General features: G+C 36.0%; 1 protein-coding gene across 3 annotated transcripts in view; it reads left to right on the forward strand.

Moving 5' to 3' along the window:
* The window catches only part of PRMT3 (protein arginine methyltransferase 3), a 125,386-nt gene extending 109,128 nt beyond the window's left edge, over nucleotides 1-16,258 (forward strand). For all 3 annotated transcript variants that reach the window (XM_026512222.4, XM_048215285.2, XM_026512223.4), the window contains 3 exons: nucleotides 643-693; nucleotides 1,105-1,192; nucleotides 15,297-16,258. In XM_026512222.4, the coding sequence (XP_026368007.2) occupies nucleotides 643-693; nucleotides 1,105-1,192; nucleotides 15,297-15,406 (249 nt within the window). In that variant the 3' untranslated portion in view covers nucleotides 15,407-16,258. The remainder of the gene's footprint in view (nucleotides 1-642; nucleotides 694-1,104; nucleotides 1,193-15,296) is intronic.
* The last annotated feature ends 3,133 nt before the right edge of the window (nucleotides 16,259-19,391 follow it).

Genomic DNA, 19,391 nt, shown 5'->3' on the forward strand with positions numbered 1-19,391 from the left:
AATATTCATAGTAGGTTGCTTTAAAATCGGACGCACAAGATCAGAAGAAATTACATGAGGTCTTCGTGTAAAAGAGCGTGCTGAAGTTACTGCGGCGTCACCGACCACCCTAAAACTGGGCACCTTGGAGTCACAGTCATTTAGATTTATTTGTGTATGGTTCTGCAGTCTGGACTGGACTTACCCTCTGGTTCTTCTGCTGGTCTCTCCTCGGGTTTCTTATGCTGCTGCAGTTGTCTGGTTTGACTGGAGCAAAGAGGTCCAAGATGGCTCAGCTCGCACAGCGGCCTCTCTTCGGGAGAGCACGGGTCAGCGAGGGGCTGCCTGAGGCCTCTTCCTTAATGTGGTCTCTCACTTTTCAGTAGTCTACCACAGTCATTTCTCTAATAAAACACATATTGATTGTTTGATTAGCCTTGTCGCCCTTATTTTTATATCGTTTCTGTGGGGGAAAGCCACATTATATTACTTTATTTTTAATGTAACATCTTTTCTAGGAAAATATAATGACCTGTCGTAAGTTTAAGAGGTGTCTAGTCTTTGAAATGGTTTCTTTTTGCCATGTCTTGAAAGACCGAATAATTAATTATTATGTCATGTAATTAGTTTAATAATTATTCATATTCCTTTTTTTAAAAACAGGCAATTGCTGGCTACTTTGATATATATTTTGAGAAGAATTGTCACAGCAGGGTAAGTGTCATGAGTTTTCTCATAAGAATTAATTATGTGAAGGGGCGCCTGGGTGGCTCAGTCGTTAAGCGTCTGCCTTTGGCTCAGGGTGTGATCCTGGCGTTGTGGGATCGAGCCCCACATCAGGCTCTTCTGCTAGGAGTCTGCTTCTTCCTCTCCCACTCCCCCTGCTTGTGTTTCCTCTCTCGCTGGCTGTCTCTGTGAAATAAAATCTTTAAAAAAAAAAAAAAATTATGTGACATACATTATATTTTATTTGTGTGCCCCAAGGTGTTTGATCATAAGCATTTTGCTGTTGTAAGCCATTGGAGCTCGTATTGGATGTAGTAGATTAATGTTGTAGTAGATTGTAGTAGCATGATATTAAAAACCCTGTACTTCAGCAGATACTTTTGAACTCTACCAATGCAGGTCATGTTCTCCACGGGCCCCCAGAGTGCTGGAACACACTGGAAACAAACAGTATTTCTATTGGAAAAGCCATTTTCAGTGAAAGCAGGTGAGAAAGAAAAGTAAAGGGAGAGAAATGTCTTAGTCATTTTGAAGTAAACAATATTCCTTCATTCTACAATGACTTTTTAGGTGCCACTGTATTTGAAGCAATATAACAGATGCTAAGTAAGATAGGATGTTCTTAGAGCTACATAAATTTTAGATGGCATATCATTTCATTAAAGTAGCGATTTAGGGGCACCTGGGTGGCACAGTGGTTGGGCGTCTGCCTTCGGCTCAGGGCGTGATCCCAGCATTATGGGATCGAGCCCCACATCAGGCTCCTCCGCTAGGAGCCTGCTTCTTCCTCTCCCACTCCCCCTGCTTGTGTTCCCTCTCTCGCTGGCTGTCTCTATCTCTGTCGAATAAATAAATAAAATCTTTAAAATAAAGAAATAAATAAAGTAGCGATTTAAAGAAAACTCTTATTTAGATTAGATTTATAATTCCTGCCAGTTAAAATGTGCTTTAGTATGTAGCTTTTATTTTGAGGACCACAAAATAATTCTAAAAACTTTTCTTTAAGCAGTAACTAGTATGTACTAAGTTGCAAATATAACTAAAAATACTTACACTTCCAAAGTGACTAATGAGAAATATCCCCCATTGAGGTAAGGTGTAAATTAGAGAGAATGCCATTCAGCAGTTATGGTGTTCAGTATTATGTCTAGAGGGCTCTCCACTGCCTCTGCCTGCTCACTTACACAGTGCTCAAGGACTGGCCCAATTCTGCATTCCTCTGTCTTACGCTTCATTGATTGCTCACTCTGATGAGTACCTACAGTTCTTATGTACCTACACCTTTAGCTCCAAAAGTTAGAATTTGACTATGGAATCTTTTTTATTTAAATTGCTTATTACATGTAAGTCATCCTCCCCCACCTTCACTGAAAGCTTTCTGACTATATAAAACCTGAATGTACAGCAAACTTCAATGAAAAGATACACAACATCACTAGTAACTCAGGGAGAGGTGCCAACTAAAACTATGCAAGAGACTGTTTCTTATCCATCACTACAGGGAAAAAACATAAAATTTAACAAGCCTAAGTGCCTGCAATCATGTAGCCAAATAGAACGTTTATACTCTTCTGCTGATAGTCTTTATTGGTACAACTTTAGAGAACAGTTTGCTACCATCAAATTAAGTATAGATGTATAAATATCCATCACTAAAACCACAGTTTTTTTCTAGGCGTGTATTCTGAACAATCTCCCCTGCAGCCTGTCTACGACAATTCTGACAACAGTATGGTTTGTAGAAGTGGAAAGTTAGAGGCAACCTGAATGTCCATTAACAGAAGATAGATAGATATGATAGTTGCATACAGTAAAATCTCTGTAACAGATAAATCATATATTTGTGAATATCAGAAGTGACATTAAGCAAAAAAAGTTACAGAATGATTCCTAAAATACATTGTTTATATGGAGTTTAAAGACATGTGAAATGGTTACACATACACACACACACACATAGTAAAAATGAGAAGCGAAACTTAAAGATGGTATCTGCGGAATTCAGTTTAGTGGCTACGCCTGCGGAAGGATAGAAATAGGATCGGGGAAGGCTTTAAAGGGGGTTCGGTGCCATAGATCTGAATTATTCCTTTTAGAAATTGAGGGAGCTATGGGAGAATGTTAAGATTTGACAAAATTGAGTGGTAGGTCTGTGTGGTTATTACATTGTTCTGTGTTTAAAATATTCCATAAAATTCAATTATAGTTTGATTTCACTGTTGATGCATAAATTGAATTTAGTAGATGCAGATAAACACTATTAGAGTAAAGCAGCACCTTGTTGTAATATTTTCACTTTAAGATTGCAGTGCTATGGAAATAAAACCTTGATGGCGTCATTTTCTCTTTCTCCAAAAAGCTTGAGCACGGCAAAACTGAAGTGTGGCGAGCACAAATGAAATTCATCTGCTTTTGTTTGGTTGCTTGGTTGGTTTTTGTATTGCTTTGGTATTTGGATTGATATTTGGAAACTGGAAAACGTTGCTTTCTTCTTCACAGTAACCATTTTATTATCTTAATGCTAGAATTTTAAAGGTAGTGCTAATTCATTCATGTTTTAATCTTGAGGGAGATTTAAGATAGCATTTGAATTTTCTCCTACCTAGTTACAACAAAATACTATTTTATGTCTAGTAAAATTTTGAAATCTTAACTATTCGTTACTCAGTAATCCTTAGAGTAACTGATTGAGCTTTTTCAGAATACTGTGAAGGAGGTGTGTGATTTTAATATAGCCTTCTTGTACCATCTACTTTCTGTATTTCTTTCACTGCCATTGTATATCTGCTTGCATTTAAATAGTAAGACCAGTACACCACAAAATTTTGGAATCCCCTAAAATAGAACAGGAAAGACTTGAAAGGGTAATTTCAAAGTAAGGAAAAGGTGGTCATTCTCAGCTATGATAGTATAAAGAAGGGATTATATAAGGAAATACAGCGCTTTTTTTTTTGCTTTTTTTTTTTTTTTAAACCCTGCCAAACCTGAGATGGTAGTACTAATGAATAGAAGTCAGAAGTTGTAGGGCAGGGGCGCCTGGGTGGCTCAGTTGTTAAGCATCTGCCTTCGGCTCAGGGCGTGATCCTAGCGTTCTAGAATTGAGCCTCGCATCAGGCTCCTCCTCTGGGAGCCTGCTTCTTCCTCTCCCACTCCCCTCTCTCTGTCAAATAAATAAATAAAATCTTAAAAAAAAAAAAATAAGAAGTTGTAGAGCAGAGTACTAAAGAAGACATGCTAATCCAGAAATCTACACACAATGTCCCCTTGAGTTTTAGATGAGGACTCAGAAGTAGGATGAAATGCCTGAGGTCAGGCAAAGCATTTAAGGCTGCTATGAACAAATAGTTCTCAGAGCGTACATGGGGCTGTGGGGTATTTGAGTTTCCAGCCAGCTAGAGTGGGGAGTCCTTGTGGACTGTCTTCAGTCCAGAAGGACCAGAACTTCATACTGGGAATAAACTATCCCTAAAGTAAAGGCTAACCTTCATGCTCCTTAAGAAAGCTTAAAAACAAGCCTTGAAAGAAAAAAACAAAAAACGACCCAAGTAACTTTATTGGCAGCACAGGAAAACAAAAAACACTGAACAATATATCATCATGGCCAAAACTTTCAGTCAGACATTGAATGCAGGAAAATGTCAGTTGATAGAAACAGACCCAGAAATGAAATTAGCGCACAAGCATGTTGAAACATATTATAACTACTTTTACATGAGAAGATATTTAAAATCCAAATAGAACTTCTAGAGATGGAAATTATAATATCTGAAGTGAAAATGTCATTCAGTGCAGTTAACAGAAAAAAATGTCTGTTCTTGAAGATGCAGCATTACATTGTATCCAGAATGAAGCACAGAGAGAGAAAAAAGTTTTTTTAAAAAATGAATATATTCACAGTATCCTGTAGGAAAATATAAAGCACTCGATTTAAATGTGATAAAAGAAGTCCCTGAAAGAAGCAGGGACAGAAAATACATTTGAAGATACAATAATGGCCAAATTTTTCTCTCATTTGATAAAAGCTACAAACCACAGATTGAAGAAACTCAGTGAACCCTAGGTAAGATCGATACAAAGAAAACAACACCATGACATATCGTAAACAAATTGCCAATAAATAGTGATAATATAAAAAGTCTTAACATGAATCAAAGAAAAATGAAACGGAGGAAAAAAGAAAGAATAACTTCAGAATATTCTTCAGAAACTATGTAAGCCAGATGATAAATGACATTTTCCAAGTGCTAAAAGAAACTGTGAACCTAGATTCCATATTTACAATAAATATATTTCAGAAGTGAAGGCTAAATAAAACTTTTCCAGAAGAAAAACACTGCAAGAATTCATCTCCAGCAGACCATCAATACAAGATAAAGTAAGTTTCTCAAGTGAAAGGAAGATATCACCAAGTGGAAGCTTGAATCTAAACAAACGAATGGGAAGTGTCAGAAAGAGTAAATGTGTGAGTTCATAAAAAAGACTTTGTTTTCTCATTTTTTTAATTTTGTAAAAGATAATTGACTTTTTAAAGCAAAAATGTATTACAGGTTTCAAAACTTATAGAGACATAAAATGTATGGCAGTGATCAAAAAAGTTAATAAGAAAATGGAAATACATTAGGTTCTTACACTGTACATGAAGCAATTTAATGGTAAATTATGATAAATACGTATGTTGTAAATGTTGGAGGAACAGATAAGAAAAAGTTTCATTTAAGCCACAAAATATAGCTAATAAGCTAGTGGTGAAGATAAAACAGAATCTCAAGAAAAAGATTTAGTTCAAAAGATACAAACATAAAGAAATAGAAAACAAATGTTATGGGGCACCTGGGTGGCTTGGTTGAGTATCTGCCTTCCGCTCAAGTCATAATCCCAGGATTCTGGGATTGAGGCCCCCCACCCCCACCCTGGGCTTCCTGCCGCTTCTCCCTATCCCTCTGCTGCTCCCCCTACTTGTGCACGCACGCGCACACTCTCTCCCTCTCTCTCTCTGTGTCAAATAATAAAATTAAGAAAAAAGAAAACAAACGGTATGATGGTAGACGTAAATTCCAACACTGATAATTACATTAAAAATGAATGGTCTGTACATCCACATAATGGAATATTGAGTGCTAAAAAGAAACTATGATGCTATGAAATGACTTGGAGGAATCTTAAATGTATATTACTAAGTGAAAGGAGCAAATCTGAAAAGGCTACACAGAGTGTGATTCCAGCTATATGACTTCTGGGAAAAGCAAAACTGTAGAGACACTGAAAAAAACAGTGGTTGCCGAGGGCAAGGGATACAGATAAGCAGAGCACAGAGAATTTTTAGGGCAGTGAAAATAAGCTCTCTCACCAAATGCACCTTGAATAAACCAGAATGCAGGGAACAGCTATTTGAGATCTCTGAAAAGTAAATTATAGCAGATATATTGGAGAAGACCAGAATTCGAATACCCTGAACTGGTAATACATTTATGATTTGTTTGCCTCCAATATCCCCCAGTCTGGTCTCGAGACAGCGTGAAACCAGAAGGAAGGCATCAGCGCAGACTAACTAGCTCGTCTCATTCCAACTTGAGGAATGGGGAAAGGATCTCCTGATGCTTAGAGAAAGAAATCCCCATTTTTCTTTTGTATTTTTCTCTTTGTTCTCTTATAACCTAGCCCCCAGATAACCCCATAGTGTCAGCAGTGGGGACCCACAAACACCTTAAACTCTGAGGGATGGTAGGTAAATGAGTGGGTGTGGCTGTGTTCCAGTTAAACTTTATTCACAAAAACAGGCAGTCAGCCTCAAAGCCTTCCATAAAACAAATCTCCAGGCACAGATTGCTTCAGTGCAAATTCTTCCAACCACTTCAAAAAGAAGTAACACCAGTTCTATACAGTCTCTTCCAGAAAATGGAAGAGAACTAATTTTATAAGGGCCTTGATACCAAAAACCAGACAAAAATTGTACAAGAAAATTAAACTACAGAACATCTTTCATAAATATAGATGCACAAATTGTCAACAAAACACTAGCAAGTTGAATCCAGCAATATTTTTAAAAAAGAACAATACACTATGACCAAGTGGGGTTTAGTGCAGGAACCCAAGACTGATTCAATAATATAAAATTCAAAAATATTTCAGAATCATTTAATAGTCATCCTTGCTAACAGTCTAAAGAAGAAAAACCACATGGTCACATCAGTGGAAGCAAAAAAAGCATTTGACAAAATTCAGTATCTATTCATGATAAATACTCCTAGCATATACTAGAAATAAAAGAGAACTTCCTGAACCTGATAAAAGGCATCCACACAAAGTCCACATCTAGCATCATACTGAATGGAGCAAAACTGAATGCTTTCCCTCTGTTTGGGACAAGGCAAGAATGTTCACATTCACCACTCCTATTCTCTCATATTGGAGGTCTTAGCCAGTGTGAAAAGGAATGAAAAAAGGAGTAAAAGTCATTGGAAAGGAAGAAATAAAAGTCATTATTTATAAATAACATGATTGTGTCCACAGTAAATTCTAAGGAATCTACAAAAGAACTACAGAACTAGTAAGAGAATTTTAGCAAGATAGAAATTGACAGGCTGGGGAAAAGAAAAAATTGACAGGCTGATTCTAAAATTTGTATGCAAATGCAAAAGACCTGGAGTCACCAAGCAATTTTCCAAAGAATCATATTGGAATCTTTATACAATGTGATTTCTAAACTTATTAAAAAGTTATATTAAACCAGACAGCAAGGTTATTATACTATAGATAGACATAGAGTTTAATATAACAGAGAATCCAGAAATAGACCTACTTTTGTAGAATTGATTATATTTTTCCAAAGGGTTCAGTGTAATTCAATGGGAAAATGATAGTCTTTTCAAGAAATGGTGCTTAGGACAACTAAATATTTGTACAGGAAAATAATCTCAATGCTTACCTCATACTATATCCAAGAACCAACTCTAAATGGGTCATGTACCTAAATATAAATGTATAAAACTACAAAACTTCTAGAAGAGAACATAAGAGATAACCTTTGAGACCTGGGGTAGGCAAAAGTTTACGAAGGTGAGAGAATGGCAGAACTCATTGAACTGCACGTGTAAAATGTGTACATTTTACTGTATGTAAATTATGCCTTAGTAAAGTTAATTAAAAAAAAAAAACTCTCACTGGACTGTCAATATTTCCAGGATAAAATCCAAATTCCTTACCATGACCCTTTACAATCTGACCATTTTTCATCATTTCCAATGCTACTCCACTGTGTTACATTCCACATCATAAGCCCATCATATGCTCCAGCTCATATGGACTTATAGAGACTGCTCACTTTTTAGCTAACTTTTCCATCTTTTCTTACTCCTTGCCTTTGTCTAAGATATTCTGCCAAGAAAGCTGTTTTGACCTCTTTCACCTTAGAAAATTAATTGCTGTCTTCTTTGTTCTCCTAGATCAATTCATGCATACATCTGTGTTACCACATCTCAGTATGTTGTGATAAAGGGTTCTGATAGATGATGAGTTATTTGTCTTTCACGCCTTTTGATCTGATGTAGTATTTGTCATATTGTAAATATTTTGCTGATTATACAAATAACTATAGTAATATGCATTGTCATTGAAATCTCATTTCCTCTAATCACCTTGGATGACATCATGCCAGAGGCATTTACTGGCTCTTTTATTTGCTTGTCCCATTTTGTCAACTCTCATGTTCTCAAAAATTTTATCCTACTATTGAACTTGAGTAGATTAATATTTAAATTTATCTTGGCATTGTTGAAGAGTTCTCTGTAGTTGGGTTTAATTAAAACTAAAAGTAGTTTTAGACTCATCCTGCTCTAAAATTATTAGATAAAATTAAGTAAAGCCAAGAGTGTCTAATCAAAATAATTTACTGTGTGTATAAACCTTGTCTTAGTATCCAGAACGTAATATGATAAGGTTTTTTAAATAAAATATTATAAATATGCCTTTCATCATGCGGCCTAGATTGTGGGGCATGGGGGCGGGTGTGTGAATATCTTCAATAATGGTAATCTCTTTTTCCACCCTTCAGGGTGGACTTGATATTTAGAAAGTAAGAAAAGATGTTGTGCGAATAAGGAATTTCTCAGACTAAGAATTGTACATTTGGCCAAAAGCAAAATGGAACTATAAAATAATGAGCCTAGTTTGTTTTGTTTTGGTGTTCAGGTTTTTTTGTTTGTTTGTTTTTTATTTTATTCACAACCTAGATCTAAAAATATTTCAGAAGAAATGCGGTCAACATTTGAGCACTTCCAGCATTCTGGGAGTAACAAACCCCCCTCCCAGAATGAATACTTTTAAAGTAGTTAAAGATCACTTACTTTAAATTTTAAATTCAATGTGTTTGTCCCCTTTCCTTTAATGTACAATTTTTTACTGTACAAACTTATATGGCAGTGTTTACTTTAAAAATCCAGATCTTTTTCATGTAATTTGGCTTTGAAAATATGACTAAAATCAGGCTATTTATTTTTCTTTCTCTATATGTATCTAGTAAGCTTTTATATGATGGAAAAATCCATTTCTCCTTTTTCTTTCATTCTTTAAGCTGTAATACTGATAATAATGATTTTTAAATTTTCCCCCTTCTGGGGAAATGAAATTTCATTGCTCTGGAAGAAATTAATTTTAAAAAGCCACTAGAACAGAATTGAATGAAATCAATTTTGTTCTTGATTGAACTGCAACACTGCTTTGTGGTACTAATGGCCGTCTGCTGGTGATAAAAACAAGGTGATACAGCTCAGCTCCACTGAGAGTGTCCTTTGCTTCTCTCACCACAGTATACACGCTTAACAGCATCAGTCATTTTATATCTATTTGACACTGATTAATTACTATACTCCATTCTGGTATTACAGCCACTGCCTTGGCACTTTTGTCAGGCCTAAACAATTGACAGGAGTTCAGCAGTATGAATTATGTATTTATTACTGTGACCCTTCATGCTATTTAATTAACTTAAATAATTGCTGTTTGTGCCCTCATTTAGAATTTAAGATTATTATAGAAATAGTTACTTTGCTTGTTTTTCATTTTAAGACATGAAAATTATCATACTAACTTCTAAGGTAATTACTGTTACAACTTTTTAATTATTCATTTATATATAACATTTAATTATTCAAATGTTTTATTTAATATTGGTGCTTAAAATTTTTTCTTTCATGGAAATTTAACAAAAGTATCCATTACTAGTTCATTTTGACTTGTGCTATATTTCTAAGTTGAGGACTACATAGAACTCTTAAATGTATCCTTTAAACTTGAAGAATTTGATGACCTGCTTCATAAGCTCCGTAGAACATTTCCATTTTGACCCTTATCCTAAGGATTAAATAAAGCGTTTACAAACAAGCCAGCTTACATTTTTTTAACACCTTCAAGGCACTTAAATCAAACCGCTGCAGCCATTAGAGGATGTGCACTAAAAAGAAACATTTGTAACAATATCTCATATACATCAAAAAAGTCATTAACTTGAAGGCACAAAGGATTTTTTTTTTTAGATGGTGGTTAAACATTTGAAATAATACCCATCACTACTGATAATCCCTGAAATGCAATCAAAGCAGTCAGATTCTGGTGGTTGCTTAAATAACAAAAATATTTTTATTGTTTTCTTTTGCTCATTTTTTTGTTTGGTTTCTAGTAATACCCAGTGTTGATGAAGATGGCAGGAGTGTGAAACCGGAATATACTTTATGCCTTTTTTGAAAGTATTCCACTTCTGATCATTCATCCTAAGGAATCAAATCAAAATTCACTTTTTAAAAAATATTTGCTATTCTAAGAAGTGAAAGTAATAGTGCTTTAAGTTGCCTTTTTTTTTTTTTTTAGGATTTATTTATTTATTTTGGTGGGGGCAATGCAGAGGGAGAGAATCCTTAAGCAGACTCCTTGCTGAGCGTGGAGCCCAACAGGGGGCTCAGTCCCACTACCCATAAGATTACAATAGGAGCTGAAACCAAGAGTCAGGCACCTAACCAACTGAGCCATCCAGGCGCCCCAAGTTACTTTTCTTTCTTTAGAGTATCTTGCTTTGCAAGATACACAATTTTGTTTTCATTTTTGTATAATCAAGTCTTTAACCTTTTTCTTTTGGTTTCTGACTTCAGTTTGATACCAAAAAAGATTATATTACTATATTTACACATTTGTGTTGCATTCTTTCCTTAGTGACTTAAAATGCCCTACTTAACCATGAACTAAATTGCCATAATGGATCTTTTGGTTTCTCTACTATAGTCCATTTATCTATGAATCAGTTTATTCCTAAGCCACCACATTTGTTAAACAGTTTTATTCCATAATTTACATACAATAAAAATTCACATATCATCATTGTATACTTTGATGAGTTTTGACAAATGTATGCACCATCCTAATCAAGATAAAAAATATTTACATCACTCTAAAAAGTTTCCTCCTTGATCGCCTATGTGGTTAGTCATTCCCAGTTCCAATCCCCAGACCAAGACCACCAGTGATCTGCTTTCTGTCACTATATCTTAGTATTACTAACACTAAAGTATTGGTATTCTTTTAAAATGTTATACTTCTTTGCTTAATGTATTTTGAGGTTCATCTGTGTATCAGTAGTTTGTACCTTTTTATTCTTAAATAACATTCCTTTATATGACCGTACCACAGTTTACTTACCACATTCACCTGCTGCTAGACTTTGGGTTGTTTCCAGTTAGGGGCCATTATGAATGAAGTTGCTACAAACATTCATGTAAAAACATGTCTTTGTGTGGACATACATTTTCATTTCTCTTGGGTAGATACCTAGGAGAGGAATTATTAGGTCTAGGGTAAGTGTATGTTTAACTTTATAGGAAACTAGCAAATTTTTTCAAAATCAATGTATTATTCAACGTTCCTACCACCATGGTGGGTTCAGCTGCTCCACATCGTTGTCAGCACTTATAAAAAAGGTCGGCCATTTTAATTTGTCGTTCTTTTGTCTGTGGAGCAATAGCTGTCCTTTTAGTTAGCATTTGCCTGATGACTAATGATGTTGAGCACCTTTTCATATGTTTATTGGTCATTTGTATATTTTGTGTGTATGAGATGTCTGTTAAAAGTATTTTGCTGAATTCTTAATTGGGGTGTTTGTCAACTTGCCGAATGAATTAAAAGAATCTTTATATAGGTACAAGTTCTTTGTCAGATATATGTGTTGCTAATATTTTTATCCCAATTCCCAGCATGTCTTTTTATTTTCTTAATATCTTTTAAAGTTTGTATTTTTGTGTCCTAATTAAGAAATCTTTGCTACCCTTGGGGCGCCTGGGTGGCTCAGTGGTTAAGCATCTGCCTTCAGCTCAGGTCATGATCCCACGATCCTGGGATTAAGGCCCACATTGGGCTCCCTGCTCAGCGGGAAGCCTGCTTCTCCCTCTCCCACTCCCCTTGCTGATGTTCCCTCTCTCGCTGTGTCTCTCTGTCCAGTAAATAAATAAAAATCTTTAAAAAAAGAAAAGAAATCTTTGCTACCGTAATATCATAGAGTTTTTCATATAGTTTCTTATAAAAATGTTATAGTTTTGCCTTGTACATTTATTTATTTATTTTATTTATTTGACAGAGATAGAGACATCCAGGGAGAGAGGGAACACAAGCAGGGGGAGTGGGAGAGGAAGAAACAGGCTCACAGCGGAGGAGCCTGATGTGGGGCTCGATCCCACAACACCAGGATCACACCCTGAGCCGAAGGCAGACGCTTAACCGCTGTGCCACCCGGCGCCCCTGCCTTGTACATTTAGGTCTATAACGTATTTCATGTTAATTTTAAGGGTAATAGTTCAGTTTTTCCAAAATGTATATTAGGTTGTTTCTTCATAATTTCTTGAAAAGTCTGTCCTTTTCCAATTTAATTACTTGGCTTCTTAGTCAAAAATTAATTGACCATATATGGATATGTCTATTTCCGAGCTGTTTTGTTCCATTGATCTATGTGTCTGTCCTTATGCCAGTTAGACACTGTCTTCAAAAGATGATGTTAAGTCCTCAGACTTCGTTCTTTTTCAAACTTGTTTTCATTATTCTAGAGCCTTTAAACTGCCATATAAATTTTAAAATCAAGTTGTTAATTTCTACCCAAAACAGCCTGCTAGGATTTTGATTGGAACTGTTTTGATTCTATAGATTACCTTGCAGAGAGCTGACATCTTAACAGTATTGTTTGTGTCTTTCATCCACAAGCAGAATGTATGTCCCCATTTATAGTTGACCCTTGAACACTGTGGCCAACCTCCTCTACAGTCAAAAATCTGCATGAAACTTCTGACTCCCCAAAGTGTTAACTACTGATAGCCTCCTATTGACCAAAAACCTTTCCAATGACATAAACAGTTGATTAATACTTACTTTATATAGATACTATATACTGTATTCTTACAGTAAAGTAAGCTAGAAAAAAATGTTAAGAAAATCACAAGGAGGGGTACATGCGTGGCTCAGTCAGTTAAGTGTCTACCTTCAGCTCAGGTCATGATCCCAGGGTCCTGGGATCGAGCCCCACATCGGGCTTCTTGCTGTTTCTCCCTCTTATTTTGCCATTCCCACGCTCTCTCTCTCAAATAAATAAATAAAATATTTAAAAAGAAAGAAAGAAAATCATAAGGGAAAATGCATTTACAGTACTTTATTCATCAAAAAAATACACAATTAAGTGGACCTATGAAATTCAAATCTGTGTCATTCAGGGGTCAACTGTACTTTGATTATCTTTAGCACTATTTTGTAGTTTTAAGTGCCTAAACATTGTACATATATTGTTACATTTATCTCAAGTACTATATGCTCTTTTTCTGATGCTGTTGTAAATGTTCATGGGCTTTTATTTCAATTTTAAATTCTAATTCTACATTGCTAGCACATAGAAATGAAATTTTCTGTCTTAAGATTGTTAAACCATCTTACAGTTCTAGTAGGGTTTTTTGCATATTAGGATTTTCTATGTATAAGACCATGTGATCTGCAAATAAAGACTGTTTTGCTTCTTTCCCCCCCAATCTATATCATTATTTATTCCCTCCCCCACACCTTCATTCCCTGACTAGAACATCCAATAGGTTACTAATTAGAGGTGGTCAGAATAATCATCCTTATCTCAGTTCCAGTCTTAGGAAGAACACATTCAGTCTTTCACCATTAAGAATGTTATCTGGAGTGGGGCGCCTGCGTGGCTCAGTGGGTTAAGTGGCCGACTCTTGATTTCTGTTCAGGTTGTGATCTCAGGGTCCTGGGATCGAGCTCCTTGCTCAGTGTGGAGTCCGCTGGAGATTCTCCCTCTCCCTCTCCCTCCATCCCTCCTCCTGCGCGTGTATGCGCTGTCTCTCTCTCTAAAATAAATAAACCTTTTTTTTTTTAAGAATATTATCTGGAGTTTCTCATAGATCCTTCTATCAGCTTGAAGATTCCTTCTATTGCTAGGTTGCTGAAAGTTGTTATAAATTAGTTTTGTCAGGTGTTTTTTCTGTATTTTATGAGACAGTAGTACTTTTCTCTTTAGTCAAAGGATTTTTGAATCTTTGTTTATGAGGGATATTTGATAGTGTGCTAAGTCTTCCATATTCTTTTTGGTTTTCGGTCTAGTTGTTACTGCAATTATTGGCAGAGGAGAGGTGAAATTTCCAATGATAATTGTGGGTTATCTGTGTCCTGTGGTTCTGTCAGATTTGCATCATGCATTTTGAAGCTCTGTAGTCATACAGTCATACATAAAAGTCAGCGCCTCTCTCTATGAATTGAATGATCATTTTGAAATCTCTTTATCTCTGGTTATATAGTTTTTCCTGAAGTCATCTTTGTCTGAAATTAATACTGCCATTTCAGACTCTCTATGATTAATATAGAATTACATTATATAGAATATTATATAGAATATTTCTCCTTCCCTTTACTTTGACCCTGTCTTTATATTCAAAGTATATTGAACACATTACAGTTAATGTTGTTATCTGTGATACTAGATGTAATTCTGTCACTCGCTGTTTTTCTGTATCTACCCCTGTCATTTATTCCTTTTCTCCTTCTTACATTTTTTTTGATTGAATACTCTTTATTATTTCGTTTTATCTCCACCCTTGGCTAATTAACTACGTGTGTCGGGTTTGTTTTTTGTAATTGTTGCTCTAGAGTTCCGTCATGCCTCTTTAGCTTTCCAGACTACCATCAAACATGAGTACACCATTTCATTTTTAGTTTAAGGCTCTCCGTAATTTACTTCGATTTACTCCCTCCAATCCTTTGAGCTATTGTTATAAAAATTTCACTTCCCCAAATGGTGTTATACATGGATTATCTCCTAATACATTGTTGTAGTTTGTGCTTTAAATATTCAGTTATGTTTTAAGTTAATTTTAAAATTTTTCATTTTTTTAGGTCTACTTTGTTCAAAAATTAAACATAAAATTGCCCTAAAAATTGAATCTACTGATTTTTTTCAAAATGAATGAAACATCTCACAATAAAAGAAAAGTACTAGGTATACGTTATTACTTTTCTGCTAGACCGCATTCCTTGAATTCTTAAACACGTCTTTTGCCTTTCTTCTATAGGTGAAGCCTTGAAAGGAAAGATCACAGTCCACAAGAATAAGAAAGATCCACGTACTCTCATTGTGACCCTCACATTGAATAATTCAACTCAAACGTATGCTCTGCAGTGAAACGGCTACAAAAGCACAACTTGCGGGTTTTAGTATGGGGGTGGGTTGTGGGTAGGGGGTGGAGAGAGGGGGTTTTATATGAGCATGTGGTTGATGGATCCTTTCCTAATGAGTCTCCTCCGTACGAGAAACACATGGTAGGAATCTGACACAGTTCAGCTAAGGAAGGGAACAGCAGATCCAGTGGGCCACCTGCATCATCTCAGTCTCGGAAGTCTGGTCAGCAAAATTTCACTAAATGTAGCAGTTACATAGAGTTTAGCTATACTGAAAATCATTTAAATAGGCCTAAATTTGAAACAGAGATGTTGTTTTTAATGTTTCTTACTATAAATTTTAAACACTAGTAACTGGTTAGTTGTTTGGATAATGTTTTATTAAACTAGTAACTATGCACACGCTCTTGTACATTTTTTGCAGATTTCTACTCAGGAGTAGTTTTTAATTGTGTTATTTGCTAGAATATCAGAATATAATTAAAGAGCAACCGGGAGGGACTAAAAAATGGAAAAGAATGTCTCACAAGTCATATTTTAGAGACGGCTTAAGTGATTATCTTCTAGTTCTGAACTTCTCATTTTGTAGCTTCTTTTCTCTTTGCAAATATTCTTTCGCCATACAGTTTTCTAGTACTGCCCAGGAAATCTACCTTCAATACATTTACCCTAGGTTTCATACAAGTTTTTAAAGGTTGGGAAAAATAAGTACTTATTTACTAATCTTTTTCAAACTAGATTTATGTGCAAAGTTGAACATGTAACTGTTAATATACTTACAGTTGTGTTATTTACAGTTATTGATACGATTTGAAATGCAGGTTAGAAAACATTCAATAAAATGTGTACAACAACCATTAGCATTATAAAACGGTATTTTAACATACTAAAGCCTTTTATAAAATCAGAAACATTTAAAACAAGTCTTAACAAAGGGATCATCTTTAAGAAAACAGGGATCTTGGTCGTCTTTTTTTCAGTTCAACAGCTAGTTCTTTTTCAAGAGAGTCCGCACACAAGGCAGCAGAGCGTAGCGTGGAGCAGTCCGAGCTCTGCCGTCGGTGCCTCGGTGCAGGCTCTCCTGACAGCTCTGACTCGCTGCGGGATCTTAGTCGTGTCCCTTAACCTCTCTCTCCCTTCATGAATGTGCCAGTTCATGAGTTAGTACATTTCAGCTACTTCAGTCCGTGCCTGGCGCGTAGAAGACACTCAGTAAATGCCAGGTGATAGTATCATTGGGCAGTCCAGGGGACCTTTCACGGAATATGTGCTATCTACATTAGATTCGTTTGGGAATTGTTCCTTCATCAAATACTACCCTTAAGTACATGAATGGGTGGGGATATTTTAACAAATTAATATTTAATATAGCAAAAACTTAAAAAAATTGTCTTTTGGTCTTAGAGAACTGGACTTCTAGCAATGGGAAAAATAACCCCTTCAAATGTTGTATTTCAGACCATAGTCTTTTAAGTCTTGCTTCTTCTATAAGCATGATTTCTGTTTTCACTGGGTTAAACCAGCCAGCTTGTTTTTGTATTTAAAACATTACTAGAAATGTGTGGTGCTGATAATACAGCTCAAAGTACTTTAAATCTTTTCTGGAATGATTTCATGTACAAATTTGAGTATGGTAGAGTGATAAAAATAAGGAAGCCCCGTAAAAAGATTCAGTGGATTTTTAAAGTACCCAAAAACTGATTTTTTTTGCTTTATTTTTCTTTCATAGTAAGTGCATAACAGTATTTTTTTACTATTTAACAAAGTATTTCTCAAAAATTATTTTTTTGAAAACTCTTGTTTGTTTTGCCTAGGATTTTCACCCAGTGGCTCTTTTGATTTTCTCCTGGTTATAAATAGGCCAACCATAGTTGGTAGATCTCTGTTTGCCTTCCCAGGCTGAAACATTCTAATGTGTGTACCTAAGCATTTTATGAGAACATGAGAGTCCAAATGTTAGCTCTTCGATTGGAATTTCCGCCATTAAACTGCTACAAAAAATTAAAACTTCATAGCCTTTGACGATGGTAAATACACTGTCCTTTCATGCTGTAACAGATGCACATTTATGGATAGCAAACTACTCTGTCCCAAGGATTTCATTTCATTACCATTAAGAAAATACATTTTTCCTTCTATTTTTCTTTGTGAAAACTAACATTGTTATTTTGTGATGTATAGGGTTCATCCAACTAGTCGTCTCTATTCACTAGAACAATATTTTCTGAACAGAGCATTTTGGAAGGAGTGTTTCAACAAAACAACTCTTGAGGGTGTACAGCATTGCACGAAGTGGTCCAGTAAGGAGCCCCAACTGTTGGGAACACATTATAAAATAAATGAGGGCGATGTCATTTCACTTTGAAATAAGCCCTGTTTGAGAGGGAGGGCAAGTAATTCTGGTCCTACAGAGTTATTTGCTTCTTACCATTTAATCTAGATTAACCAGTCTGGCCCACCTGTGTTTTCAATCATTCTACCTTTCTCTCTTTTTATTTATTTACTTTTAAAGATTTCATGTATTTGACAGAGAAAGAGACAGCGAGAGAGGGCACACAAGCAGGGGGAGTGGGAGAGGGAGAAGCAGGCTTCCCGCCGAGCAGGGAGCCTGATGCAAGGCTCGATCCCAGGACCCTGGGATCATGACCTGAGCCGAAGGCTTGGCGACTGAGCCACCCAGGTGCCCCATCCGTTCTTTTTAAAATGGAATATCTAAAATGTAGTGTGTGAAGTTACCGACTTGAGATCAGCCCATACTCAACTATCAGGTGGAGCGAGTGTGCTAACAGTACTGCTAAAAACTATGAATAGGAAAGACTAAAACAGGATCATATATCACTTAGCTTCTGCCATTCATGCCAGAAATGATCATTTAAGTGGCTTGACTGTAGTGTAGATACAAAACATCTAGGGATTCAGATTTTTCTGTGAAGAATATCTCGAAAACATAGTGAATATACAATACTGTCACGGAATTTGAATCTATGATGAAAGGCAAGGTCAGTGAGATAGCTGAGGCCAAGCATTGCCCGCTGTGGGTTGGCGAACTATAGCCTGGGGCCAAATCCACCCCATTGCCCATTTTGATAAAGTTTTACTGGAGCAGAGATAGCTAATAGTGTAGGTAGAATATTTCTTCACAAGATTCATGAATGGCCATGGCAGAGAACATACACCCAATAGAACACATAGTTTTTACAAACATGAAGCTAAGCAACTAGATGTACTTGTTTATGAGACTTAAGAGGATTAACCAAGACTTACCCTAACTTAAAACATATACATGTATAGTATTTACGTACTTGAGACTGGTGTCCGGAATTCTAACAGTGCCCCGTACAAAGAAAATGAGTACGCTAAAACTTTGTAGCTGATTATCAACTTCATTTAGAAAGTTTTAGTAAGACCAGAGAAAGGTGCAAACAGAACTTTTACAAAGTTAGAGATGGTTGAACCCCACCCACAAGCTACAAACTAAACTAATGAAGGACTTCCGTGAATCTCACTAACCTCTGGGTTTCTAAGAGGGCTATGGACCCAAAACTAACTGCCAACATTAGGAGAGACAGTTGGGGAAATTGCTTTATATCAGCACTTTTCAACATGCCTTGAGGCTTCCAATGCCTGCCTTGCTTGGTTCTCACCCTAGAATGTGGTGTTCCTGTTGTATTAATGCACTAGGCCCCATGGGAAGTATGTAAAGTCCCTGCCTAGCTATCAAGTGAGGCCATGTTGCCTTGGAGGCTCGTGTATTTTTAATGATTTTGTGTTTGTTTCCTTACTGAAAGTTAGGGCAAATTTTTCCAAGCAGAATGATGAATAAGTGAAGTACTTTTTAAAATGTCTAAGCAATTCACTTGTCCTTTCCAATAACATTTTGGGTGCAAAAAAACAAAAAAAGCCTACCAAAGAAACAGTTTTTGTATAGTCCCTCAGCATCTTGGCTAATGTGGAACAGTTAGCATTCATTTAGCTCTAGTCTAAAATAG

The sequence above is a fragment of the Ursus arctos genome, unplaced genomic scaffold (genome assembly GCF_023065955.2).
Source record: "Ursus arctos isolate Adak ecotype North America unplaced genomic scaffold, UrsArc2.0 scaffold_23, whole genome shotgun sequence".
Taxonomy (NCBI): Eukaryota; Metazoa; Chordata; class Mammalia; order Carnivora; family Ursidae; genus Ursus; species Ursus arctos.